Source organism: Spodoptera frugiperda, chromosome 20 (genome assembly GCF_023101765.2).
Source record: "Spodoptera frugiperda isolate SF20-4 chromosome 20, AGI-APGP_CSIRO_Sfru_2.0, whole genome shotgun sequence".
NCBI lineage: Eukaryota > Metazoa > Arthropoda > Insecta > Lepidoptera > Noctuidae > Spodoptera > Spodoptera frugiperda.
This window is the reverse complement of record NC_064231.1, coordinates 7,069,654-7,097,251: the sequence shown is the minus strand read 5'-3', so window position 1 is coordinate 7,097,251 and position 27,598 is coordinate 7,069,654. Positions and strand designations below refer to the sequence as shown.

At 34.8% G+C, this 27,598-nt stretch overlaps 1 protein-coding gene and 2 long non-coding RNA genes across 25 annotated transcripts in view; all 3 read left to right on the top strand.

The window, feature by feature from the left end:
• LOC118261822 (protein still life, isoform SIF type 1) overlaps positions 1 to 27,598 on the top strand; it is a 103,198-nt gene that overhangs the window by 58,581 nt on the left and 17,019 nt on the right. For 20 of the 23 annotated variants that reach the window (XR_007706437.1, XM_050701316.1, XM_035572802.2 and 17 more), the window contains 7 exons: positions 10,533 to 10,681; positions 20,252 to 20,531; positions 20,871 to 21,002; positions 22,491 to 22,673; positions 23,469 to 23,669; positions 25,735 to 25,959; positions 27,313 to 27,499. Coding sequence is in view for 22 of the 23 variants with exons in the window: in XM_050701316.1 (XP_050557273.1) it covers positions 10,533 to 10,681; positions 20,252 to 20,531; positions 20,871 to 21,002; positions 22,491 to 22,673; positions 23,469 to 23,669; positions 25,735 to 25,959; positions 27,313 to 27,499 (1,357 nt within the window). In the remaining variant the exon portion in view is untranslated. Of the gene's footprint in view, positions 1 to 4,148; positions 4,382 to 7,028; positions 8,209 to 10,532; positions 10,682 to 20,251; positions 20,532 to 20,870; positions 21,003 to 22,490; positions 22,674 to 23,468; positions 23,670 to 25,734; positions 25,960 to 27,312; positions 27,500 to 27,598 lie in introns of those variants that run through there. The other 3 variants (XM_035572807.2, XM_035572811.2, XM_050701310.1) reach the window with 3 other exon arrangements.
• On the top strand, positions 14,734 to 17,708 carry LOC126911941 (uncharacterized). The gene is made up of 2 exons (XR_007706440.1): positions 14,734 to 14,951; positions 17,498 to 17,708. It is a non-coding gene; the product is annotated as an uncharacterized LOC126911941 (long non-coding RNA).
• Positions 18,109 to 19,525, top strand: LOC126911940 (uncharacterized). The gene is made up of 2 exons (XR_007706439.1): positions 18,109 to 18,830; positions 19,186 to 19,525. It is a non-coding gene; the product is annotated as an uncharacterized LOC126911940 (long non-coding RNA).

Here is a 27,598-nt window from a genome sequence, read left to right as displayed (position 1 = left end):
CCAAATATAATCAGCGAGCCGAGCCCGTATCGTATAATTTGTTAACTTAATGATGAACCCACTCACATTATAAACTGAATCATAATGTCATTGAATTTGTGATTAACTAGCAATCGTATCTCATTTGTGGCGTACAAATTCCAGCAAATTCAACTTTTTACGATTTGTGAAGTGAGGGTATGTTTGCTATTTGTCTTTTTCTTATCTCATCTTTACAATATTGATACTTTATCTTGAATATGATTTGTTTGTAATACACTCGTAAAATTTTATAGCAAAGAGCTATATTTTGGGTACTATGTGAGTGCGAGATAGATGAATATCTGCGACTAAATAAGTACGTAACCTTTAGCTACACATATATCAAAGCGTTCCATTATATAATATTATAATATTTAAGATATTTTTCCTTGCCGAGTTACGGACTACGGACATTTCAGAAATTGCTTTCTCAATATAATTGCAGTGATAGAAGAAAAACATAGCTCTTTCTTTTTCCCAAATACGGTCCATATAAAAACACATTTCAGAGCCATTTCGGGAAAGTGGCCCGCCAGATATTGTTGCTATTTATTTTATACCTACCTTACGGAGTTACGGCAACTACTGTAGAATACTTTTTCCCCTTTTACTGCCATTCGTTCAAACAGATACTATCTTAAAACCCAGCTGCCTACTTTCGTTTTCAGAGAGCTACAAAATTGAGTAATACATTATTCATGAATTTAATTCATGTATGAAATTAATGTTTCTAATCATTTTCACTATTTGTACTCAGTCGTTATGTTATCAGCAATCCGTTTGAATAATTGTAAAATTAACTTGTTAGAATATTAATCAACTAGTCACGTACAGTCTACTTAAACACAAACTAGGTGTTATACTTACCAAATTATAGTTATAATGTAATATCTGCAGCTCAATAGTAAGCATGTATATTATATTACAATGTCATTAATATATAAACCATACGTATACATGAAATCGGTGCATCGATCTATCAGGCTGCATTTCACAATAATTGAAAAGTAGGCTGCCCGGGAAAAATTCTACGAAACGATCGTTTCGTTGGAAATCAAATTGAGAACACGTCGTGCGCTGGCCCTGTCAGGTCTTATTGCAGGCCGATGGCCCTCCGTGTCGCTCCGGTCGCTCGCATCGATGTCGCATTAAACTCTGCTTCGCCTGCTACATGCATTGGCGTCAGTGGTAGCGGGATGGGCGCGGGGCAGACGTATGACGCGCGGGGGACTGTAAAGCCTTACGCCTGCGCTCTGCCGCCAGCGCCATTTATCCTCTTGTAACATACTCTTGGTTCGTTTGCTAGGTCAATTATCTTTAACGTATTGGAGCAGGATGAAATGTGTTATAGTGACTCGTCACTATTCATAAATTACGATTCATTTACAAAACACAATAATTTAATACATAGATACTGGCTTCTTGCAAGATGTAAACTCTTTAATGACCCAAATAAATATCTATATGTACAGCCTTACTTAATTACATTTATTCATAATGGCTTAGTCATTTATAATATTTAGTTCGATAAAATTTGAATAGGTAGGAGGTTCATTAAATCGATTGCGATGCTCAGCCAGAAAAGCGATCATAATTTATGATTAATTAACTTTGCTTGTTCACCGCGTGATTTTCCAACTTCTACGAATAAAGGTACGTTAGAAATGCTATTTCTAATCAAACCAACTTATTAAGTTTAAACAGGTTTTAAAACTCTATAGCATAAGATATGAAAAAGGCTAATTATGTTATGGCCTGATTTTTTTGTAGAAAGGGTATTTAATTGTCATGGCCCAAAGTAGGTAGGTATGCAGAATAAGCCACTTTATTCTGCATACCTACCTACCTACTTTTGTAAAAATACTTTAGTATAGCATAGTTCAATAAAAATGGAGTTTAAGATTCATAGTAGACCAATGCGGCGGGTCCCCATCTGACCACAAATATACTTTGAAGACATTTTGTTTGTCGATGATTGATCAAGAGATTGAGGATATTTATTGACAGACAGATTCTGATCTTCAAATGATATAAGATAACAAAAATGTGAAATCAGTAAGAAGGTATCTTCTGCGAAATATAATATTAACGTCACGACTATCGATTTAGATTTCAGGGAATAAAATTCACTCGTAACTAATGTCATTAGTTACACACCAAAGGTTTCATGATAAAACGAATAGGTACTTCCATTGATGTCGCCCAAATTAATTAACCATTTGGTCAAATGAATTGGCACGAATATTTCCTTGCTCTCCAATACCAAAGTAATATATTAGAGGGCGAATACCTAATCAGTAGGATTATAGCACCCTTTTCAACCCAATACAGGTACAATGACTCTGAATATATGTATTAAAAGGTCGACCGTTTCCATGCCTCCCGTAAATAAAACAAAAAGAAATATTCAAGAGGATTTCATGTAGGCAAGCATTCCATTTATTGCGTATGAAGACCCACGGTTTGCATATGAATGAAACTGTTCAACTGCTCATAGATCGACGAGAGGAATCTTTAATCAACGCAGAGTTTTACAAAGTTCAGCATTCATATGAAAGTTATTGATTGCACGAGGAACAATAGGATTGTTGCAAGTTAAAATTGTACATAGTATCGCTTACTGAAATATTTTACTATGTTCTGCTTCAATAGATAGAGGTATTATAGAGGTAAGTTAACTACGGCGGATTACAAAGTCACCTCCACCGCATACCTATATTTAAATGGCACATTTATACAAGTACCTACAGTCATAATCTAGGGAGGTAAGATGGTTTGGAGACAGCACTAAACCTTACCTCTGAAGATTATGACATTAACCATTCCGTCGTCCCGTGGGTCGTTTGTTTTGCAAGTCTACGAGCAAGGGCGAACTTTGTAGACTCAATGAGTGGACGCTTACCGATATTTTATTATTGATGATGATTCAGTCGATGTTTTATAACTCGTCACTTCTGGTACTGGTATAGTCATGCTTGAATTATGTTATTTTATGATAAAGTTGAAATGATATCACATTTCAAAGTTTTGTTATTGTGATAGAAAAAGAAAATGCTTCTAACAACATTAGATCAAAGCTAAAGCTATGTGAAAATTTACCATATAAATACAAAGCGTGGAACCAAATGATACATAAATCCTTAAAATTATGAAAAAGGAAGTCGTCGAAATCCCCAGACACATTATTATTTGCTTCGATACACAATACGCCATCAAAACGTAAAAATTGGCTCGAGATAACTTATTTTCGTAGTTTTACGCTCCGCTAACGAATATTAAAAATGATGGACGACTACCTATCACTAACGGACCGTACTCGATGTTGATATTAACGGAATATACGGGCGACATCAAACCGGAAAAAATGATATCAATCAATAATATCTCATGGCGTGCCCTACTAATCTCACACGAGTAAATAACCGCTCAAAGTGCATTCACCTCATGTTTAACATGTATATAAAATAAACGTTTTATGTCTTTTTACTTCTTTAGCGTAACACGAAGATGGCAAGAATATTTTCCGCGTGGGAAAACTCGGTAGCGAAGCGTGACAGGCGCGCGATAACGTTCTGCTATGTTGTACTCTAATTAGATTAAGCCGGCACTGAACAAAACTTCGTCTGCATTATACCATTTACTTAGTCTACATCTTAGTCTATTTGAATAAGGAAATCTACATTCATAGTGTTACTAAGCCGTGCAATTTTGCATACCATACCATTTCAACTGCAGTAAATATAAGCTACAAAATTTTGCAAGAAAATCAGTAGCAGTTTTATAATCAACAAAAAGATACGTTATTTTTACTAACACAAGCATTTCGAAGACTCTTAAGATATGGAATATACTAAACCGGGCCGAGTTCGGGTTTGAAATAATTATCACTTACTTTACATCAATTCAATAAATGTCGTTATCAATATTAGTAGTTATTTTGAAATATCCGTTATTTCTAGGAGAAATAAATTTAAACAGAGGGTTGTTATATCGTGTGGTAGGCGGGTAGAGCGGGGCACACGGGCGCCGCCCGCCCGCAGGCGCGCTTGCTCCGAAAGCGCCCGAGGACTTACGATCGTTTCATTCCGAATCGTAACGAAGTTCGACGATCGCGACCACCCTCCGTTGACGCGTGCTGGATCCAGTCGCAGCGAGGGCCGCCAGGGCGTTGGAGCGGCTCTGTGTGTGCCTAGTGCTTGGTTATGTAACTCAAAAAAACTTATTTATTTATTAACTTAAATCGTGGCTTGACTCTAGGTGTGCCGATAAACAATGGTCAAATAATTATGAATGTTTGTGCTGTTAATTTACGTATTATGTGCAAAAGTGATGTGGACGCCTATCCTCGAAGCTATTGAAAGTCTGTACAGGTTTATCGTTCGGTTAAAAAATATTCAATTGCATTGTGTGCACACATAGTATATAAATAGAATAAAATAAAATAAAAAAGTAATTGCAATTGTTGATAAATTCGAAGTGTGATATTAAGGCAGTTATCATAAATTTCGTTGAATAATAATATTGTTGTTAAGCGTTATTGTAAGAATACGTGATGGAAGTCAGGTGAACATTACAGCGGCGTAACTTATTGGTACTGAACGGGGCGGACTAACAGAAATATTGGTAGCAGATCACGCTTGTCGTTGTTGTTCCAATTAAAAGAACAAATAGAATCAAACCAAACTGAATTTGGCGCAATGCAGGGCGCTTGGATGGAAACGTCCACGAGTTGCGGTGACTCATTCCGAATCCATAATTGCTTAGTGGATTCAACATTCGATGCAATCTCAATCACACGCGTGTACCTACACACCTATACAAATACTTAAATTGTCATTACATCTGACTGTGTTCTAACGATACGATCCCGTAAATGGAATATTGTACGTATTTTCTGTTTACCGATGTTGCCGTCGGGGCCGAGAGAGAAGATTGCAATGCTTCATATATTTGAACACGATACAAACAAAGCTGCTTATGATGTATGGATGTATAATATAAGCTAAATGTAGAATCGAAAGAAGATTCAATAAAACATGACATTTTCCATTTCGAACATTTCATATCGCGCTCGAGTTGAAAGGTAATGCAAGCGCTAGATACGATTTGCGGTATTGTCGATGCCGGGTTGGTATTTCGACTTCCAGTATTGTCGACGACGTTTCATATTTATGACTTTCCCCACTTAACGATAACTACCTGTTTGCGATATTTTATTTCTTTTATATCTACAATTTTATAAATTAGGTACTTTATCATTCGGATATCAGCTACAATCGTAAATTAGTTATGAAGTATAGAATATAAAATATCAAGAGAAGGGATACTGTCACTGTTTATTCTTTTCAATGACAAACACGAGATATTAATCTTAAAACAAGATGGTTCTTCAACGAAAGCTTTGTCTATCAATTATTCAAAAACTTTTTCCTTTAATGGATTCAGTAATAACAAAAATAGCAAACAGAAGGTATCTAACGGCTTAACGAAGGCAATTTATCAGATCTAATTGAAGATTAAATTCCATTATTTTATCTCTTTGCGTTATTTTCAAGTGATTTGTTTGAATAGCTTTTAATGTAAGATATCAATGAAAACGTACCATATTGACTATTTATAACGTTAACATTTTCTTCGTGAAGCCGAACCTTACTTCGCGATTTACTCATTTCGTTTTGTTGTAAGGTTTTTCTAAATTTGGATTATCAGTGCGTTCATAGAATTTTAATCAAGGATTATTGTCTTGTACTCGGCCGTATCTAGGGAGGCCAAGGGTCGCTTGACTACACAGTAAATTAAAATATATTGACAGTTTCTATTTATTATTCCTCAGTTAAAATATATCATTAAACGATATTATTTCACGTGTACCCACGTTTACTACATTTTGTAAAGTGATCGGATATATTGAAACGATTAAATAAAAATTCATATTTCAGTGTTAATGTATCTTCTTGTATACAACTCTCTTCAATGATATGCTTAAAAATTGCATTAACGTAAAGCTTAAAACTCATATACCTAAAATCTTTTAAATTCTTCATATTCTGTAATTCAATTTATGAAATATACTTGTAGTCCATGGCCCAGACGGGATGTTGCTTTGCTGTGGTGTGTCACGCCCTACTTCACTTGGAAAAGTTCGCGCCAGCTATTAGCGTAATTAAAACGCTACCAAACTACAAAAAGATTCATCACTACGACGCTGTGAATATGTCCAACTTATATTTTGTTAAGAATAACAGCAGTGCAGTTTCGAAAAAAAGGAACTTAGTTAATTAACTGCTTAATTTCAGGGTTTATCTTAACGAGATGTGTATTTAAACTCAATTATTGGTGTAGTCATTATGTGGTAGATATATCATTACGATTAAAATGCTCGTTCAGTAATTTTGAATAAATCTGCCTACACAAGATTTCACGAAATGGTATATAAAGATATGGTTAACAATTATTCTGACAGCTTGTTAACGTCTCTGCCGGGAACAAGCCACTTCAAACGCAGAACGTTTTATCGGATTTCTATTATAAACGCTTACCTATTTACTTATCATTCCATGCTTTCCACGTTCTCATTTAAATCTGTCGTACCTACCAATATAATATAGTGATTAACGAAACGAATGATAAAATTCAAAAGACTAGTGGAGTGCCGTAGTTTTAAACAAAAGTGTAAATCCTAGTAAAATCAATCGTATTAATATACCTTTATCGCTTTTCCTGGTACCTATATTTCTTTTAATTATTGCAATGTCTTATAATAATAATAATTGTAATTCGAATGAATAAGATTCCAATTAAAAAGGAATCTGCATACATTGACAGGCGAGAAATGCCCCACACATAAAAAAAACATGGAGAACTGTGTAACCCAAATTATACATCTTTGTATAATTTAAACTCCTAATGATTTCGTACAATTGCTTATCAGTTTATCTCTAGTTTAATTGCCCTTCATATCACACTTCCACTCACTAAAACTCTTCCTATTTCTTAAATTTTATTAGATTGAATCAAACTAGAGCGAAAATGTGAATAGACTGTTAAACACAAGATGAAGTGTATATTCTATAAACTTTGAACATCATCCAATTAAAGTGCTGAATTTAATTAAAGTTTTGGTAATCAAGCGACCAAATCCTTCAAAATGACTTACAAACATTAAAGTGCTTTAATAATGTTCAATATAACAACATAGAAAATACAAAATCGGGGTGTGAGCGAACCAGAGAATAGAAGAGTAGACGCGTGATGAGGTGACGCTTGCGCGCCGGCCGCTGACGCCGCTCCTTGCCAATGATGGTGGAGACGCACCGAGCGCCGCCGCCTCGATGTGCGCGCGCGCTCGAGTCTCGCACCAAACCCGCCTCAGCATCGGCGCCGCCTTCGTTGGCCGGCAGTGGAACTGTCATGCACCTGCGTCGACGCCGACACAAAACTGTTCACTTCGGCGAAAATCTGTTAATGCAAGTTTGCGCTGACCGAGCACACTTAGCAGCACTTGGAGCGAGAGTTCCTGATGTTTCATTTTGCCACAAAGCTCATACAGGGCTTCGCAAAGGGGATGCCCGATTCTGTTGTGTTGCACATCACTGCTGTCTAGCCGCAGGAGCTCTTGTAGCACTTACGTCGAGCGGGCGACCGAAGCCTCGTAGAGAGCGAAGTGCAGACTCCCATTCAAGCGGCGGTGAAACTGGGGATAAAGGAGAAACCGGTGGTAGTGGCTCAGCGTCCAAAGAGCCCAAACGTAAAACTAAGCATCATCATCACCACCACCACCATCATAAAATCCACAGTTGTCCATACCATGACGTTGCACCACCGCCTGAAGACGAGCCTGATGAAAAGGCTATTGTTCCAAAGAAAACCGTTTCGCCTTATCTCTATATACCTAGTAAGTTAGAGCCCAATGTGCAACAGTTATTCAGCTTTATAGAAAGCGTACTGAGTGCCTGGGCAGCTGAAGAAGGTCTTACAAGTACTGGGGAATACTCAGAACCAGACGAGCGCATGGTGCGGAGGCGTAAACTAAACAAATATAAGAAACGCACCGATGTGCTCAACATCCGACGTATAGTGTACGACGTATCTATTCTGCGCGGAACAAGGCTGCTTGGAAATGTTAGATTTCGTCATTACCATTGGAAAGGAACTGCACAAACTTGTAACGAAGCATTTCTTCGGAAGGTGAGACCCCTTATAAAATAAATTTATAAATTCTGGTTCTAAAGTATAAGGTATACCTCAAAATGTACCTGTTGTAGATAATAGCGTTGAAAGACGTAAACCGTTACAATGGGGCTGAGAAGAAAATACGTTGAAGATTCCTAACATTTTGACCTTATTTTAGTTTCCTCTTAGTGGAAACTGCAATTTCCCTTTTGCTAATGAGGGCTTTTATTCTCTTTACTCTATTTGAAATATAAGGCTTTGTGGGTGCTATTTTCTTTTACATTAATTAGTGTTGTATTTTTATTTCACACAAATAGGTAGGTGTGTCCGTCCCCTTTGGTTACGTAAAATAATGAAATGTAAATAAATGAACTATTTTAACATACCTAATAAAATTCTTAAAATTATAGTAATCCATTAAGTAGGTATAAGTTGTTCATAATGGTATAATAATCCTTAAGCTTGAAGGCAAATCTTATTAAAAATCTGCCGTTTAATAGTACTCTTTCGTGACTTATTCAAACTAATTACATACTAACTTATACGATACTATAAATAAATTTATGTAGGTAGTATTTGTATGTTTGTACGTGGGTATGTTACGTCGTATAAATGAAAACGATAACAATGCAATTCTGAAATAATATTAAATTGAAGATACAATTATAGTGACCAGCGGTTTTTTCAGGCATAAACTTTAAAACCTGACAAGTACCATTGTGGCTTTTTCTAAATCCGTATAATATGATCTTTTGAACTTATTACGAAACAACTGGCCGCGGACATACCGTGACAAAACTGTAAATATTATTATAATAGTATAGTCGTTTACCTATATGTTTCTGGATCTATAGTAACTTCGAACTGGCGTGGTGACATAGCAAAAGTCCAAACAAGAAAAACTTTGTTATATAACGTCATTACAATACCTACCTTCAACGAGAAACGATGGACGGATATATTTATCGAACTATGTAGGTATTACGTTAAACTACACCGAAGTTAGTTTGTTCCAGAGTTGCGATTCCCAGTTAACTAAGCGAGGCGCAATTAAGTATTATATATAGGTAGATGAGTTGTCCAGTAGCTGGCGGTATAACTAAGCTTACGCTTTGAGGTGCCAAGAAATTCATATAATGCAATTTAATTTAACGCGGTTGTGCGACTCACAACATCAAACCTTGCTGTTTATTTGCGGTGAGAGAGATTTCAAAATTTAATCTTATATGTTTGTGCATTATTTTATAAACTAAAACTAGATAGGTGTACCACATCAATGGATAAAAATTAATATCCATTGTTTTGTAATATTTTACATTATGCAAGTCACAATTACTGTAAATTTTATAAATATGTAGAGGCACATAGTATTCTTTTTTGTGAAAGACGGTGGCAAGGGCGCTGTGCGGCGTCAAGAGCCATCGAGCCGAGAGCGTGCTACCGAGGTCCGCATGCGCCTCAAAGCAACTCTTTTCTTATATACTATGTTCTGTTCAAAAGCGCAAGACACAATACCTCGTAAAATAATATTTATTTTTACGAAATCTGCTGGCCTTCGCTTACAATAAAATCTCATACAAAACGTACCTCTTTAAATATTGTCCAAAATCCACCTCTTCAAATCAAAATCTGTCCCTACTTACAAATGTAGTATCCTAATATTGGTCGTTCCCCGACATAATTTCCAATGATTACGTCAGCTTACAATCAGTCATCGTTTATTTTCGAACACGCAATGTAGTTAGCGATTTTCTGCTTCCTTTTTTAGCGTAGAATGTAACAAGAGAGACTTTTAAATGTAACTGAATTAATAAAATAAAATTCACCCTAAGAGGAAAATTAACATAAAGATGGCAGAATGGCTTTGAACTTTTCTAATTACTTATTAAAAATAGAACTGATTACAACAGTAGTAGCTTCTAGATAAACAAAAAGTATTGAAACAGTCTCGTTTAGCACTTATTCTTGTGTTTTGCACCAATGTGCACCTTGCCTCGCGCCTGAGAGGCGAGGTAACAATTTCAAAAGTGGAAACGAGGGGTGGTCCGGGGGTGAAAACTACGTTACACTCTAAAATGTTGAAAGTGTCCAAGTTTGAACTTATGTTGTTTACGCGAGATTTAAATGACGTCAGTGCAGACGTTGCTGCACCTTATTTTCTTATATGGTTCGACTATTGCGTCTTAAAAACATTTTCTTGTTTGTGAACGGTTGTTAGTGTGTCACTTCAAATGATTATTATTCAATTAACTTTTATGGTATTTTCAGCTGTGACAAGAAAGGTTGAATATTCTTTTAAAATAAAACACATTGTAATTAAACATTTTATTTCGATACAGATATCGGATGACGATCGCATGTCGTTAACGACGGCGGTATCTGACGAAGAGGACCCTGGTGAGAGCGCAATGAATTCGCCTTACAAAGGAAAGCAGACAGGCGCTGCAGCCGCATCCTTCAACTGCACAGGAGCCGTCAGGAAAGCTGGGTAAGTTATTATATTAGATTCTTGAAAAGATTTAAATGAAATATGCCATTTTCAGAATTCGTGGCGAGATTTAGTTCCACTCTGATTCATTTTATTGTAAAAAGAACCAGGACCTGGTTTACCGCAATGTAGAAGCGGTACCTTAAGCGATTTTATTTTCTTGTAAGTCTATTTAAACTTATAAAAAATAGATTAACTTAATTCTCTATAATGACATTCTTAATTATCTAACTTATGATTTTCTCATAATTCCTGCGTCCCTTTTGGAACAAAGCAATTAATTAATTATGAGTTGTGATCCCATTTATATCTCACGTGCCAAATTTAATAAAGTAAATGATCACCGGGATACTTATACTTAGAGCTCGATTTATTTAATAACGATAATCTAAAAATTCCTCAAATCTTTATAGAAGGTAATTTTTCGTATCAAAGACATAAAAAACGGGAATATGCCAATTTTAAGATAAATACATAAAAAAAACATTTATGGAATGAAAATAGGTCCATATAGGTAGAGTAGACTCGGTTAAATGTAAATATTTATGTAAGTCGAAATAATTAATTGAAAATTAGAAGCGAAATTGGATCTAATAATCCGCTTCTGATTAATATATGATGAATTTTAATTTTAAGTTAATATTTTTGCCTCAATTTCAATGATGAAAAAGTAACATAAATAATCGAATTCCTTTATATCCAAAAATAAAAGAATAAATTGGGATGAACCCAAAGGACTAAAATATTGTGCCTATATGAAAAATCTTTATATGTGAAATATAACCTTCGTCTCCGCTTTCCCCCGGACTATTTGTAAGGTTTGGCTCGGAAATACCGTACCATATATGATATCCAATAGAAGATATATTAATACTTATATGTACCGAATTTATGTAAATCTGCATAAAATATTAAGGGAACGCAGATATAGTTTGTGAGCGGTAATATTTCAAGACGGTCCCGAGTTATTTGGTTTAGTCTAGGAATATTTATAATCCAATAAACGACGAACATGTGGATAAACATCATGTTACATCATGATGTATATGTTATGCACGACTTAATTTATTACATTGTTACCGTAGTTACATTTCGGTGAACCGCAATTTCATAACTGACTTTTTGTTGGTAATTTGTGTACATTTACAACTACTTCATTATAAAGTTTATGTCAAAAATACCATTTAAACATTTATGAATGTAGTTGCCAATAAATATTCAAGTAAAAAATCTTTAAGTGTTAAAAAAGGAACGTTCGTATGAAGTAAATGATCACAATATCAAGGTGAAAAATACCCAAAGTCGACCGTTACAATAAATCTCTCGGGACTATCTAGTCAAATGGACTATAATTATCATTATAGGTAGTCATTTTGCTTAGGTTTGCAGAGATTGGATAGATCTTTTCACTTTTTTCTATCTTTCCAAGTTATCCGTGATTCTTTCTTAGAAACTCCAAGAGTCATTATCTTTACTTACTTCCACCGTGATACATAATTCACCCGTAGCATGTATTCACCGTTCGCACCGTGTGCTTACATCGACACTTCATTGTGCACCGTAGCGCCCGTGTGAACAAAACAAAGGTTTAATATTAATACCTGTCCTTTGTGTCGTTTTCGAGAAGCCTTAATAAATGTACGCGAGATATGAAGCGGAGGAAAGGAAGTTGACATCGTGTGACGAGCGCCTTCTGTCGAGTGTCATAGTCTCTATTAGGAAAAGCCTACGGCGTCCTTTATGTTCCTTGAGGCTACAATTCCTCTTCCATGAATTCCAAATGACCGGAGGGAAATCTTAGCCGTGACCTATTCAACGTAGTAAACGCGTATAGACTAAGCAGGCAAGATGGTGTTCTGCCTACTAAGCATCCTTACAAATCCGACGAGGACATTAAGCTTTTTGTTCAATAAATTCCGATTTTCCTTTATTTCGTAGAAAATTAATTTCTATTGTGAATGTAATTCGTTTTCTAAAATTTTCTTTTATTTCGTATCATACCTAAAGTTAAACAATTTCGATTTACGTTTGATAAGCCACGCTTATTTCCCAGCACTTTTATTTTATTTGCAATGAATATGAGCACCATCTCTATAAATATTTATAAGAGGTAATAATTCTTGGGTACCTATCGAAATATCATGATTAATTTCCGAAGCTTCAGTTGATTGGTTTTTTTATTTGTTATTCAGCAACGTACCGGAATAACATTGAAAGATTTGTGCTTACCTTTATATGAACAGAAAGCTTTTATTCTTTATTAACTACGTGTGGAAATCGTATGCGTTGAATGTTATTTTTTTTTAATACATCTGTAGCAACATAACCCATGGTTACCACAGCCTACATGCGAGACGGAGACATTAAAAATACGTCATAGACCATATGGAAACCTTTTTTGAAGAGAACCTTAATAAATAAAATATTTTTTTTTATTTAAATTGCAATGTATGGTTGTGAAGTGGAATCTTGCAACAAAATGTTTAAAACCAATATCTTCAACCGATTAAGTTCAAAATAATGTTATATACATGTTTAGTTTGCATCGCGATAAAATTTTAACTGTTGCAATTAACAATAATATATTCAAATGATGTAAAAGCTTGTCTTAAAACGTATTAAGCGTTTTTTCAACGTCCTTGCGTATTAATTACCCATCGATCAGTATTATTTTGTGCATTATCCTCTTTAGTAGCCAGAGTAAAATGACTTACCTTTGTCACACTGACATTACTTTTATGAAACAAGATAAAATATTAATTTTGTAATTGTATTTAATGATTAAAAATGAGTTATATAAAAAATTCAATAAATTGATTCAGGATCATGATCAATAGAAAATTATAAACATTAGCATGGATATAAAAGTGGGACCTGATTCTTCCGACCCATCAATTTATCGTGTAAGATCTGACATCAGAGTAACTAAGAATCGAAGGAAAAAACGAATTCCTACCCCAGTTAACGTTATTATATGGGCTATGGAAGTTCTTGGACGGCGTAAACGTGGTGTATCTATAGAGAAAATACGAAATCTAGTCAAAACGCACTTTATTCTGCCGTACAAGGATCAAGAGGTCGATAAGAAAATACAAATGACTGTTATGTTTGCAGTAGATTTTGGAATTATTGAAGAAACAAATCATTTATTCTTCTTGAAATTTCCTAATCATTAAAGCATAATGTTTCTTAGGAAATGTGAATAAGTGGAGTAACAGTAATTATTATTTTGTACGTTTCTGAATTGTAAAGTTAAAAGTGTAAAGTAAATATATTTTAGTAAATGATCAAAGTTTTTCACTTTAACGTTGTCGCGTACCTACATCCTGTATTGAAACATTCAGTATTCAGTATCTATCTATATATATAAAAATCAATTGCTGTTCCTTTGTCTCGCTAAAACTCGAGAACGGCTGGACCGATTTGGCAAATTTTGGTCTTGAATTATTTGTAGAAGTCCAGGGAAGGTTTAAAAGGTGAGAAAATATCAAATAATTGACGGAAAAACCCTAAAAACTGCCCTTTCCTTTATCCCATACAAACGTTTTCTAACTAATACGTAGAGTCAATTTGAGCTTTATTGCTATTGGATAAAGTTCATTGTTGGATAAATGCTATTGGATACTAAAAAACAAATGCTATGTGCGTTGGAGATTGGAGCACAGAATCCCTACTAATATTATAAATGCGAAAGTAACTCTGTCTGTCTGTAATTACGCTTTCAAGCCTAAACCAGTGAACCGATTTTGATGGAATTTAGTACTGAGATAGAATAGACCTTATTGATACTTTTTATTGCAAAAAAATAGCGGAGAATGGGTAAAAATAAGGGATAAATGTCATATGGAAATTCGTCATTTTAAAAGCTGTAACAGTAAAACTTTGTATTTAGATACTTAATGAGGAACGAAAGAACATGGTCTACTTTTTATTGCAAAAAAATAGGGGAGAGTGGGTAAAAATAGGGGATGAATGGTCATATGGAAATTCGTCATTTTTAAAGCTGTAACAGTGAAATTTTGTATTTAGACAATCTTAATGAGGAACGAAAGAACATAGGCTACTTTTTAATAAAAAGGGTAGAAGGCGTAGTATGTTTGATAGAGGAGATTAATGTTTGCTTGAAAATTCGTCATTTTCGTTAATACGTTGCCCGTGGCTTCACTCGCGTTCGATTCTTATTTAAATACACATATACTTATTTAAATCGCCAATATCCCTACTACCATACTAATGTTATGAATGCGAAAGTAATCCTGTTTGTGTTGAGGTTACGCTTGCACGAACGAAACAATGTATTTTTTTATTGATAGGCAATATATAGGAAATTAAAGGATAATAATATAGATAACCTTGGCTACTTTTCATCATGATTATAAAATGATGAATCAGCGGTCGTGGTTTCTTTGGAATACATATCTTTAAAAATGCTAACAGTAACATATTCTCAAGTAATTCACATTTTAGATGACATACGGCAGCATTTTGACCACTAACACCACTACGCGGACGAAGTCGCGGGCAAAAGCTAGATTCGATAAATTTTCATTTGTAATGTCAAATATTTGTTGTTTCTAAATTCAAATTCTGTAAATAATGATTGACATTTATGAAAAGGGTGAATAAACATTGTCTGTACTTTTTTTTGCAATCTATTGAAAATGTTGAAAAGTGCATTAAGCATTAATAGAAATTCCTCAAATATTAATTATGCGTGCGTTCAGAAATTGACAAATTATCAACAGTTACGCGTGTGTTCAGAAATTTATTTTGTGTAAATTAAAGTTTTTATTCACGTTTTCGAACAAACGATGCTCTTTCAATATAGTCTAAATGACATTGACATTCGTATTGCGCGTTTTTTAAAATATGCAAAATTAAATGTATATTTTTCAATATTTCTGAGAGATTATCTTAATATTTCTTCGAGTTTTAAAGACTAAGAAGATTTTTATTTGCTAATAAGTGTTTGTTAATCAAGGTAAGTTCACATCTTCATTATTGATTTTTAGTAACTTTTGGTGACTACACAATACTACAATTTGGTATACACGGTTATGCAGAAAATGTATGAGAGCTTTTTATTTTCAGTTGGAATTTCGTTTTTAACAATGCTACCAACCAGACGTACAAGCTTAGGCCGCAGAACTCGACATCATTTGGGGCAACAAAAGTTATACGAGACAATTTTTTTAGTTTTAAAACGTATGTAGCTGGTGCAAAATATGTCGAGTCAGTGATGTGTTTATTTTGTAAACAATAAATCAAATTACTAATAATAGTCTATAATCCGAAGACTTAATCAGCAACATTTATAACATGTTGTATTTTATAGTGGCATGAGCAAGATGTTCTTGGTAAAGCCTACTACCTAAAGCTGCCGTGGAAGGCTGTTTAATGTCGAGGTTAAAAGTAGTTTTAATTTGAAATGATGTAATGTATTGTGGCAGTATTTTGCGAGCCACATGGTGGTACAATTTGCTATACAATTGCCTGTATACATATTTATATTCTTGCAGATTCAGGGATTCAAATATATCATCAAACAGGTTCCTTATTGCCAGTGCCTGTTGAAGACTATACATTTTTGCAAATATATTTTATGGACAATTCAGCAAGAGAAGTCGATCAGCGTTGCGCACACAACAACTCAGTAAAGAGATCCATTGTTTTAAACATTGAAACAATGAATTAGTTGCATTAGACATGCATTAGACATTCACAAATGCATTAGACCGCATTCAGATAATCACAAAATTAGTCATCAGAGTTACCGTTAAGGCGCCTGCAGAACAGTGATGATTTTATGAAATGAATGAGTATATTTAGTCAATTAAAAGTCCTTTTCAATAGTGAGATCATTATGGATTCATTTTTATATGGAGATATTTATAGATTCCAATTCAAATGGAATATCTTCATACATAACTCATTTATTGAAGAGAGCATCATTGCTACGCGAGTTTTAAGCGGTACGAAGTTCGCTGGGTCAGCTAGTATAATATACAAATCAATTGCTGTTCCTTTGTCTCGCTAAAACTCAGAACGGCTGATTTATCTTATCTTGGTCTTGAATTATTCGTGGAGGTCGGGAAGGCAAAAGGTAGTTCGAATAATTGCCGGGAAAATCCTCAAAACAGCAATACAAACGAAATTGGAGAGTCAAGTTGTGCTTTATTGCTATTGGATAAAGTTCATATTGGATAAATGCATTGGATACTAAAAAACAAATTACTAATATTATAAATGCGAAAGTAACTCTGTCTGTCTGTAATTACGCTTTCAAGCCTAAACCAGTGAACCGATTTTGATGGAATTTAGTACTGAGATAGAATAGACCTTGATGCTTTTTATTGCAAAAAAATAACGGAGAATGGGTAAAAATAAGGGATAAATGGTCATATGGAAATTCGTCATTTTAAAAGCTGTAACAGTAAAACTTTGTTAATGAGGAACGAAAGAACATGGTCTACTTTTTATTGCAAAAAAATAGGGGAGAGTGGGTAAAAATAGGGGATGAATGGTCATATGGAAATTCGTCATTTTTAAAGCTGTAACAGTGAAATTTTGTATTTAGACACTTAATGAGGAGCGAAAGAACATAGGCTACTTTTTAATAAAAAGGGTATAAGGCGTAGTATGTTTGATAGAGGAGATTAATGTTTGCTTGAAAATTCGTCATTTTCGTTAATACGTTGCCTGTGGCTTATCTTGCGTTCGATTCTTATTTAAATACACATATACTTATTTAAATCGCCAATATCCCTACTACCATACTAATGTTATGAATGCGAAAGTAATCCTGTTTGTGTTGAGGTTACGCTTGCACGAATGTTTTTTTTTTGGAATATAACAACGAAACAATGTATTTTTTTATTGATAGGCAATATATAGGAAATTAAAGGATAATAATATAGATAACCTTGGCTACTTTTCATCATGATTATAAAATGATGAATCGGCGGTCGTGGTTTCTTTGGAATACATATCTTTAAAAATGCTAACAGTAACATATTCTCAAGTAATTCACATTTTAGATGACATACGGCAGCATTTTGACCACTAACACCACTACGCGGACGAAGTCGCGGGCAAAAGCTAGATTCGATAAATTTTCATTTGTACATGTCAAATATTTGTTGTTTCTAAATTCAAATTCTGTAAATAATGATTGACATTTATGAATAAACTATGAAAAGGGTGAATAAACAATTGTCTGTATTTTTTTTAATCTATTGAAAATGTTGAAAAGTGCATTAAGCATTAATAGAAATTCCTCAAATATTAATTATGCGTGCGTTCAGAAATAATGACAAATTATCAACAGTTACGCGTGTGTTCAGAAATTTATTTTGTGTAAATTAAAGTTTCTATTCACGTTTTCGAACAAACGATGCTCTTTCAATATAGTCTATTGGTGTGAATGACATTGACATTCGTATTGCGCGTTTTTTAAAATATGCAAAATTAAATGTATATTTTTCAATATTTCTGAGAGATTATCTTAATATTTCTTCGAGTTTTAAAGACTAAGAAGATTTTTATTTGCTAATAAGTGTTTGTTAATCAAGGTAAGTTCACATCCTCATTATTGATTTTTAGTAACTTTTGGTGACTACGAAATACTACAATTTGGTATACACGGTTATGCAGAAAATGTATGAGAGCTTTTTATTTTCAGTTGGAATTTCGTTTTAAACAATGCTACCAACCAGACGTACAAGCTTAGGCCGCAGAACTCGAAATACGGCAAGTCAAAGAAATATAAGAGCAAATCAAACTAATGAGCATCGCGAAGCGCGAAATGAACTTGAACTGAATCGATATCAAGATAGAAATGTTGTGTTTAATCCCCACAAAGCTGCATTCAGTTATAATGTGGCAATTGATTACAGTTCAGAGCAAATTGTTGCTATTGGACTAATGAACATTGTGTGTCCACATTGGGATTGAAATTCAAAAATGAAGTCTCTGGATTGTGTTGTGCCAGCGAGCAAGTCAAATTGACGCCATTGGTACCGCCACCAGAGCCACTACATTCATTGGTTAATTTTTTGACTCATATCCAGCAGTACAATAATTGCTTTCAAATGACATCATTTGGGGCAACAAAAGTTATACGAGACAATTTTTTGCCTACTTTTAGCAAGTAAGTATAATGGCAAACGTTTTTTTTTTTTAGTTTTAAAACCATGTAGCTGGTGCAAAATATGTCGAGTCAGTGATGTGTTTATTTTGTAAACAATAAATCAAATACATAATAATAGTCTATAATCCGAAGACTTAATCAGCAACATTTATAACATGTTGTATTTTATAGTGGCATGAGCAAGATGTTCTTGGTAAAGCCTACTACCTAAAGCTGCCGTGGAAGGCTGTTTAATGTCGAGGTTAAAAGTAGTTTTAACTTGAAATGATGTAAAGTATTGTGGCAGTATTTTGCGAGCCACATGGTGGTACAATTTGCTATACAATTGCCTGTATACATATTTATATTCTTGCAGATTCAGGGATTCAAATATATCATCAAACAGGTTCCTTATTGCCAGTGCCTGTTGAAGACTATACATTTTTGCAAATATATTTTATGGACAATTCAGCAAGAGAAGTCGATCAGCGTTGCGCACACAACAACTCAGTAAAGAGATCCATTGTGATGAACAACTTCAAACATTTTTCCTTCAACACAATGAATTAGTTGCATTAGACCGATGCATTAGACATTCACAAATGCATTAGACCGCATGCCATCAGATAATCACAAAATTGTCATCAGAGCCGATAAGGCGCCTACAGGACAGTGAAATGATTGAATCCTATGAAATAAACACTATTATGAAAATATATTTTGTTTTTTTTTTAATTAGTGAAGTCCTTTTCAGGTATAGTGAGATCAGGAAATTATGGATTCATTTTTATATGGAGGATATTTATAGATTCCAATTCAAATTGAATAGGGACTCATACATAACTCAGCTATACAAAATAAAGTAGAGCATCATTGCTACGCGAAAGCGGTACGAAGTTCGCTGGGTCAGCTAGTATTTTATAATTATCTAACTAATGGAATGAATACATTTTTAATTTTCATTCCCTATCAACTACCCTATTGTACTTTCATCGAAAATGATGAGATACAAAATAATGTTTAGTCTGATTACAATTATTATTTTCAATAATTCATCATCCAATATCAATCCAACATTCAAGACTACATATACAGAATTTCGTGATATAACTAAATTAATTAAATTCGTATGTTTGTATTTACAGTTTTTAGTAGTAAATAATTCTGCTGAGTATCAAAAACAGAGACCAATTAACTTCACTATTGTAACTAATAGTTCTCTGTATCCCACTACAAGCAAACTAAATAACAAACTTCGTAACCGTAAGCCACGACATTTACTATAATGAAGTTTGACTACCTGCCTACTGATACCGGATAATTTTACCGAATTATACATGGCATAATAACTATTAAATTACAGTCACAACTTTAGGATCATTTGACATAATAATAACTTGAAGTATTCATAGCTTTAAGGTTAATGGAGAATTTCTTTTTAGGTTCTTGAGCGTGAAGAAATGGCTTCTCCGCAAGAAGCACCAGATTGAATTAGCACGCAAACGTGGTTGGAAGGGTTACTGGGTGTGCTTGAAGGGCACTACACTGCTTTTCTATCCCTGCGATTCCCGCGAAGGCCGCTCCGTGGAAGCAGCCCCCAAACATTTGATCATAGTTGACGGAGCCATCATGCAACCCATACCAGAGCACCCAAAACGTGACTACATATTTTGTCTGAGCACCGCATTTGGTGACGCCTACTTATTCCAAGCTCCATGTCAGGTAAGTTCGTGTTCAGTCAAATACATCAAATATCATCATTTTACTGCATTATACCTTCCTTTGTCATTCTCCCCTATCTGGCGTGATCTTCACATCATAATTCACTTTTTCTTTGAGATCGTTTGTAATTCAACCTTTCCATCCACATATATCTAGACCAACTACATGATAGCTATAATATTCATGAAAATGAATTATTAAAACATCATTCAATAGTGGTTATGAGAGATATATTTGGTAATCAATTAGATAATCTTACTCAAATGAAATCAACATTATATTGCAAAATAGCACAAATAATAAATGACCATTGTTTTTAAAATAAATGATACCTTGTAGATTGAGCTCGAAAATTGGGTGAATAGCATTCATAGTGCTTGTGCCGCTGCATTCGCTCGTCACCGAGGCAAGACTGGAACTCTTCATTTACTGCAAGAGGAAATATATCGTCTCGAGAAGGCCATCGAATCTGTAAGTAAAGACAATTTACATTTATTTACTTAGTATAAGCTTTAGATATATTTCAATAAATTACATGTTTTGTTTGTAGCATGTTTCCTAGCGCGGCTTTGAAATTAAAAATGCACTCTACGAGAAATGCGTTTGTATATTACATGTCATAAACATAAACGTATAATAGTGTGCGCTTGTTTTCATATGAAAATTAAACAGTAAGGTTATCAGCTTCCGTATTAAAGTTGAACGTTAAGTTATTAAATGCACAGCTGAATAAATGAAAATATGCTGAAGCACAAAGTGATCTCGCTGAGAAATTATGCACCGTCCAACCCAAACTGGGCATCGTATGACCTAAACAAACAATGTGTTGTTTGACTATCATAAATCTACTTTCGTTGGACGATTTCCTGTGGTACCTTAAACACACAAACGTAAAACCTAATTTCAAATGGCTCACCTCGCTTCCATTATGTAGGCACTAGATGAATAGCAAATTCCGTGCCGTGCGCTTGGTGATACGAACTGGTACTGACAAAATAATAAAACGGGATTATGAAAGGTGCGTTATGTTTAAATTAAACGTGTGATCACCAAACTAAATATCAACTATATAATAAGTGCTTATATATACACTGCGTACATAATAGAAGTAGTAGTTGCTAACATTGCAAGCTGAGATTTAGATCTTTGATTAGTGCATAATAGTAGGTAATAAGTAAGTAGAGCTAGATCAAACGAAATTATTAGATATGTCAGTAGCAAGCTTCTCTCTAGTCAGGTTAGGTACTAGTGTTATTATGTATTAGCTGAATACATATGTGAGCTCCGGACAGAGTCGGCGGCAGCGTGCGGTTCGAAACGTTCCTCGTGTAAATCGCGCCAATTTCTGACCCGCACCGGGTGACCGCAGCACGCATCAAAGCCTTTGTGGCCACCTCATACTACTACATACTTACCACACGAGAATATGCTCTGTCCGACGTGTTTTCGATTAACTGTAACGGAAATGAAGCAAATACGATTCGAACGTCTGTTTGCTGTGTTGAGCAATGCATTCACTCGGATAAGATCAAAAGCAGCAGGAAATTAAATTAAACTCTGACCAGTGTCACAGATTAACTTTAAACGCATAATTTAACATTAGTCTCAAAAATAATATACAACCAAATGTAATTTGCTATCTTAATTACAAGCCACAAAGTTTTATAGCTTTATGAATTTCAAATGACTTCTTGTGTTGCAAAATATTCAAATAGATACCGTAATTAAGGTCGGGAACACATGCTTGTTGTTGGAAACAATCTATTTTATCACTGTGATAGTTATCACAGGCAGGTGGGAGCACGCGCTTATTAATATTCATAGCACACGTCATCCTCAGGCGCGAGTTCGAGGACCGCGCTCGGACTATTCAAATTATGTTACATGCATACTTAACTTAAACCAAGTTGTCTGCAAGTAACACATTTTTTGCATAAGTAACGCTCTTAACAATTGCAGGATCATAAGCTAAAGCATATGGCGGACCTGCAACAATCTGTAGTCTCTGATCCCGAGACCCGGGCACAACTGGCTGTTCAAATGCTGCAGTGGGAAGAAAATCTGGAACGCCTACATTGTGAGCAATTCCGACTGCGCTGCTACATGGCAAGCCTTCAGAGTGGTGAACTCCCTAACCCCAAGGTAAATGTTCTACGAAATTGAGTTTACCGGATTTTCCTACAAAAATGACCTTACCTAATGAAGCAGTAAAATCTCCATAACTTTTTATTCGGTGTTGGACCACGACAACTTTAGTCGTAGCAGTAGTTTGGATTCACTCTTGCGATCCACAACTGTTCTTTATTGAATATAAGAAACTTTGATAAAACTGACTTTATTTATTACTTCCGACGTTACTCATGTAAAAGCCAGTTCAATAAATCATGTCTATTGAAATTTTTCTGCCAACTCACCGGTCGTTTATAATTATGTTTTCCTAATATTATGACGAAAACAACGTGCTGATCGTAATTTATCACCCGATAATAAGACAAGAGAGGGGTGTTGAAATTGTCAAGTGATTTCATCGAGGTGACAGAGAAAGGAAATTTGTTGGCTTCGCTATCAAATTGACAGTTCCGTTGACCGGGGGAACGGGGTTGGAATCTGTTACGCCGCGACCCATGTCACGGGACGTCATAATGGTCCCCAACATGCGAATAATAAAAGTTGCTTACAATTTTGCACAGAAATGGGTTTGATTAACGGATATATCAATATCCTTTTGAGGATCAAATATTTATGTAAATATGCGATGAGCAAAAGGTATTTCGTAGATAGAATAATGGAACTTGCAAGACCCGCATTATTTTCTTAATATTACTCTGTCTATTTTTGTCTTCTACAAATGTTTAGTGATCTAGTTTCTTCTACTATAAACTTTATTTAATTGTAGTAAAATGTTGAGTTCCTCACAATTGAAAATATTTGTCATAGTCTCTGCTGACCCACGTGTCGCGTGGCACAAAGAGCACTTTGAACAAGTTGGGCGTGTTCACGGTGTCGTCTTTCCACGCGTTCATTTGCGCGCGGTCGCCATCACTGCTCAATAACTTACTGGCTGGACGTGGAGCCACTAAACGGCGTGCTCCTCAACTGTCCCGATCTAACTCCGGATCTAGCAGGCGATCTATGCAGGTAAGTGATAGAACTAATTTTCATATAATATGCGACTTTGATATTATAAAGCAATTTTTTAAACTTCTATTCGATTATTAGGAATTATCAATTAAAATATATAAAAGTAAAGTTCATTAGTATATAAAATACATGCAAATATAAATTTTGATGAAAACTAAAACAATGAAAATAATCTACCGTTTCGTAGATTGCTACGCCATTGCCGACGTAGCCGCGTAGCAGTCTACAGCGGCTACGACTACACCTTTTGTACAGTTCGTCCAATGCAAACCACCGTAATCTTGTTAATGCAATGTAATCTTGTTGTTATGGTGTATTTCCTTTTAGTTTGATTTACATTTCTTAGATTGGAATGTTGTAGAACTAAGAACATCTTGTAATAAATTACTGTAGCTTTAAAAAAAGTTTTTATTTAGTGGAATTTATAAATCGCGCTGTAGTTTTTCCAAAAGCTATTTCAGTATTGATACTGTTTTAACTTTGATGTGTTGTGAAGGAGACTCAGCGCAGTCTGAGATAAAGAGACTAAAAAGCTATAAAAGCCGTTTGTATTACTGAAAATGGTCGTAAGTAATATACGTGAGCGCTTTTCCCTCAGGTAGCTGAGTCATTCGGAAGTGTACAAACGTGCTTCATATAAAGGCACATGTATAGCAAATGTGCTTTCGTAATCATTTACTCTGTTTAATAGCTATAGGAGAGCACGGAGCGTATAAAACGTACGTGCACGTCGCTTGCACCCTTTAATGCTGTGTATATCATCAATGTGAAATGAGAAAAAGTCTCTTGACGTAAAGGTTCGAGACCTGAAAATGGTATAAACATTAAAATATAAATTTACTGTTGACGACATACTTTTCGAGTAACTTTAAAAACTGAATATTTCCATCAAAAAAGCTATAAAGAAAAAGCAGATTCTCGTTAATATTTTCCAGCAACGATTAAAGTAGCCGCCTTTACTGTCACGTCTCAAAAATCCACCCTGTATTTTAAATAGGTCACGTTGATTAGTAATTTGTGTCGACGTTCCCAAGAAATAACTTCATTTAAGGGACATCAATTCTCATCTGTTATGCATAAAGGCTTGTAAGCACTATTTGGTAAATAAAAAGCAAGAGTACTCTAGTGACTTAGCGAATATATTTTGATATACTAACAAAACTTCTTATCTACTACGTTATCTCATAAAGTAAGAACATAAAAGCCACAACAAAGCTTTCGAATTGGAAATGCCGATGTGGCGTGTCCCCTAATCCTTGGCGAGGTCGTAATATAGGACGTCACGAAAAAAGACTATTACTCGAGGCAAACTGCTCGCTCATTACTTAATATTGTTGTTTCAGCAATCTGTACCTAACAGTTTAATTATTTGCGAGCAGAATGGAACTTATGATTGGTGCTCAAAGCTTGATTTCTAGAATTACAACATTTTAACCGATTAACACAACAAAATCATGTAGGTAGCCTGTCGTATATTTTCGTAATCCTAAAATAATTGGGTTTCGAATAAATAAAAATATTTTCAACTTATTTAACGTGTAAACCTTGAAGGTACCTTCTATGAAGGGAACTTTGTTCATTTGTTTATCGCATAAATTATTCAATTTTGTAAGTTGAACAAAGTTTATCACAAAATAATATAATTTTGTTATTCTAATTTATATACGTACCTATCAAAACACAACTTTTATAGGCCCAATCCAACCCTAGCTTGGGGGCTATTTGAATAGAAGTGACGGCAGAGCTCGAGATTTGCTCTGACTCGCTATAATTTAATTTGGAATGAGGATTTGCTTCCAAGTGTTGATTTAGTTTAGTCATGTCGTTTGTTCTGAGTTGTGACATCAAATCTGTTGGGAAACTATTTGAATCTTATACTTGAACAAATTAAGTTAGGTAGAAAAAGATGTTAGTTAATTGTTAAGTGATGGTGGTTTACTTCGATGAATACAAAACACAATCTATTTTTAATATCATAAAATTAAAAAACGAAATCGGCGAGATAGATTTACATAATTCCTATTAGTAACAAAAATCAATCCTAAATATAATTTGATATTAGATGTCTCGCGAGGATGGTGAGGCAGCCGTGCGAGTGTCACTCCCAGAAGGTACAACCGCTACTGTGGGAGTACGCGAGGGCATGTCTGTTGAAGAGTTCCTAGCTGCCGCATGCGCCCGACGCTCACTCAATGCCCTCGAACACTTTGTCAGGGTGAAGAAAAGGCGTGATATGGAAGATCACAACTATTTCGTTCCTCATCGCAGCGATCTCATTGAAACTTACGTAAGTATAAAATTGTTATAAACAATATTTCCAAAACGGACTATTTTAAAGACTAGAAATATCTGTACCTTTTTAGAACAATTCTGCATCCAATTTGAAAACGCAATCATCCGGAAAGTAAACAATTTGCAAAGCAAAATCCTCTCTTTTTTAAAATTCACGGCGAACCTAAATTGTATTCACAAAAAGCGACAAGATACATTTTGAGATTGGCAACGTAATCTCATTTAAAATCATGATAGTGTTATCTCAACATAATAGCGTGATTACTTTTAATTTACTTGTATACCGCGCATTCATGCATGTGGAAATAAAAGTATAAAATGTTTTGTGACCGAGGTTGACGTGAGTAGGGTCTGACAGGACCCATTCCGTCACAGGCTTTGCGCGACACAGCGTGGAAAGGTTATCAAAAAGTTATATTACTGTTACTTTAGGATCAACGAATGCGGAATGCATATGACGAAGTTAAATCCCATTTTGTTTGTTGTTCAAATAAATTCCATTTGTGAAAGATCTCATAATCCTTTGAGTGGAAGGTAGAACTGAGCTCAACAATATTCGTAGAAATGTAAATTGTTTCAGATAAAAGATAGATTACATTTAACTTTGTTTTATATTATGTAAATATTCTTACTTTTTTCCTTGCTGATCAGATAATAAGTTTTTTGTTTTAAAAATGTATAAGAACTAGCCGCAAGTTAAGTAAACAGGACAGGATATTTTGTAAAGATAATTACTTAAAAACTCATAATGAAAGCAGAACCCCACAATTAAATACTTTCACGCGAATAAATTATAATAAGTAGGTACGTGCTCTACAAACAAACAATGCAAAAGTCGCAAAATTTAGCAAAAGTTATTAAGAGAAGGAAAATGTAAATTTACACAAATGAATTAATATATTCCTCGTTTCGCAGTACGAAAACAATGTAGGTATTCAAAGTTACATTTAGTGCATACATACTCACACATTGTACCCATGCCTAATTATCTCGTGAGCCCCACGAGCCTGCCTACTCGTATCATCAATTTTCGGACCGTGCTCCATGTGGACGGGTTGTCACTTTGTCTACAAAATAAACACAGCTGTACCTAATATTTATAACCTCTACTCACTCACTATTTGTTTTGTCTGCTTTAAACTACCACTAAGCTGAGGGATTTTATTATGTTTATAAAACACCTTCGTTTATATACCTACACCATGTTTGCCAAATTAAGCTCAAACTAAGTAAAAACTAAACTTTTAAAATATGAGTACTTAGTTTGAATTTAAAGGACCCAACATTAAACTGTCGAAATAAGGTAGAAGACCTTTGGAATCTAACTTTAAATTTTTATTGTCAATAGTTGCATACACATGAGGTCGTGGAAGTGTGTGCTAAGATCCTGTATCAAGTAGAATTACAACGTACGACGTTGGAGCAAATGTGGGGCTTCAGTGTAGAAGCCGAACTCATTGAGAACGCGGAGCGGCAAGACGAGCTCTGCTGCTACGTGAGCCGAGTTGAAGACAAGAGCGTCGCCATGCAAAATGGTAATTTATCATCGTTCAACTTTATATTTCCATCTCTAGCGCTTGCATTTCTTTCAAGTTTTTATATTTCAACACTTTTTACTAAAATGCTGTAATTTT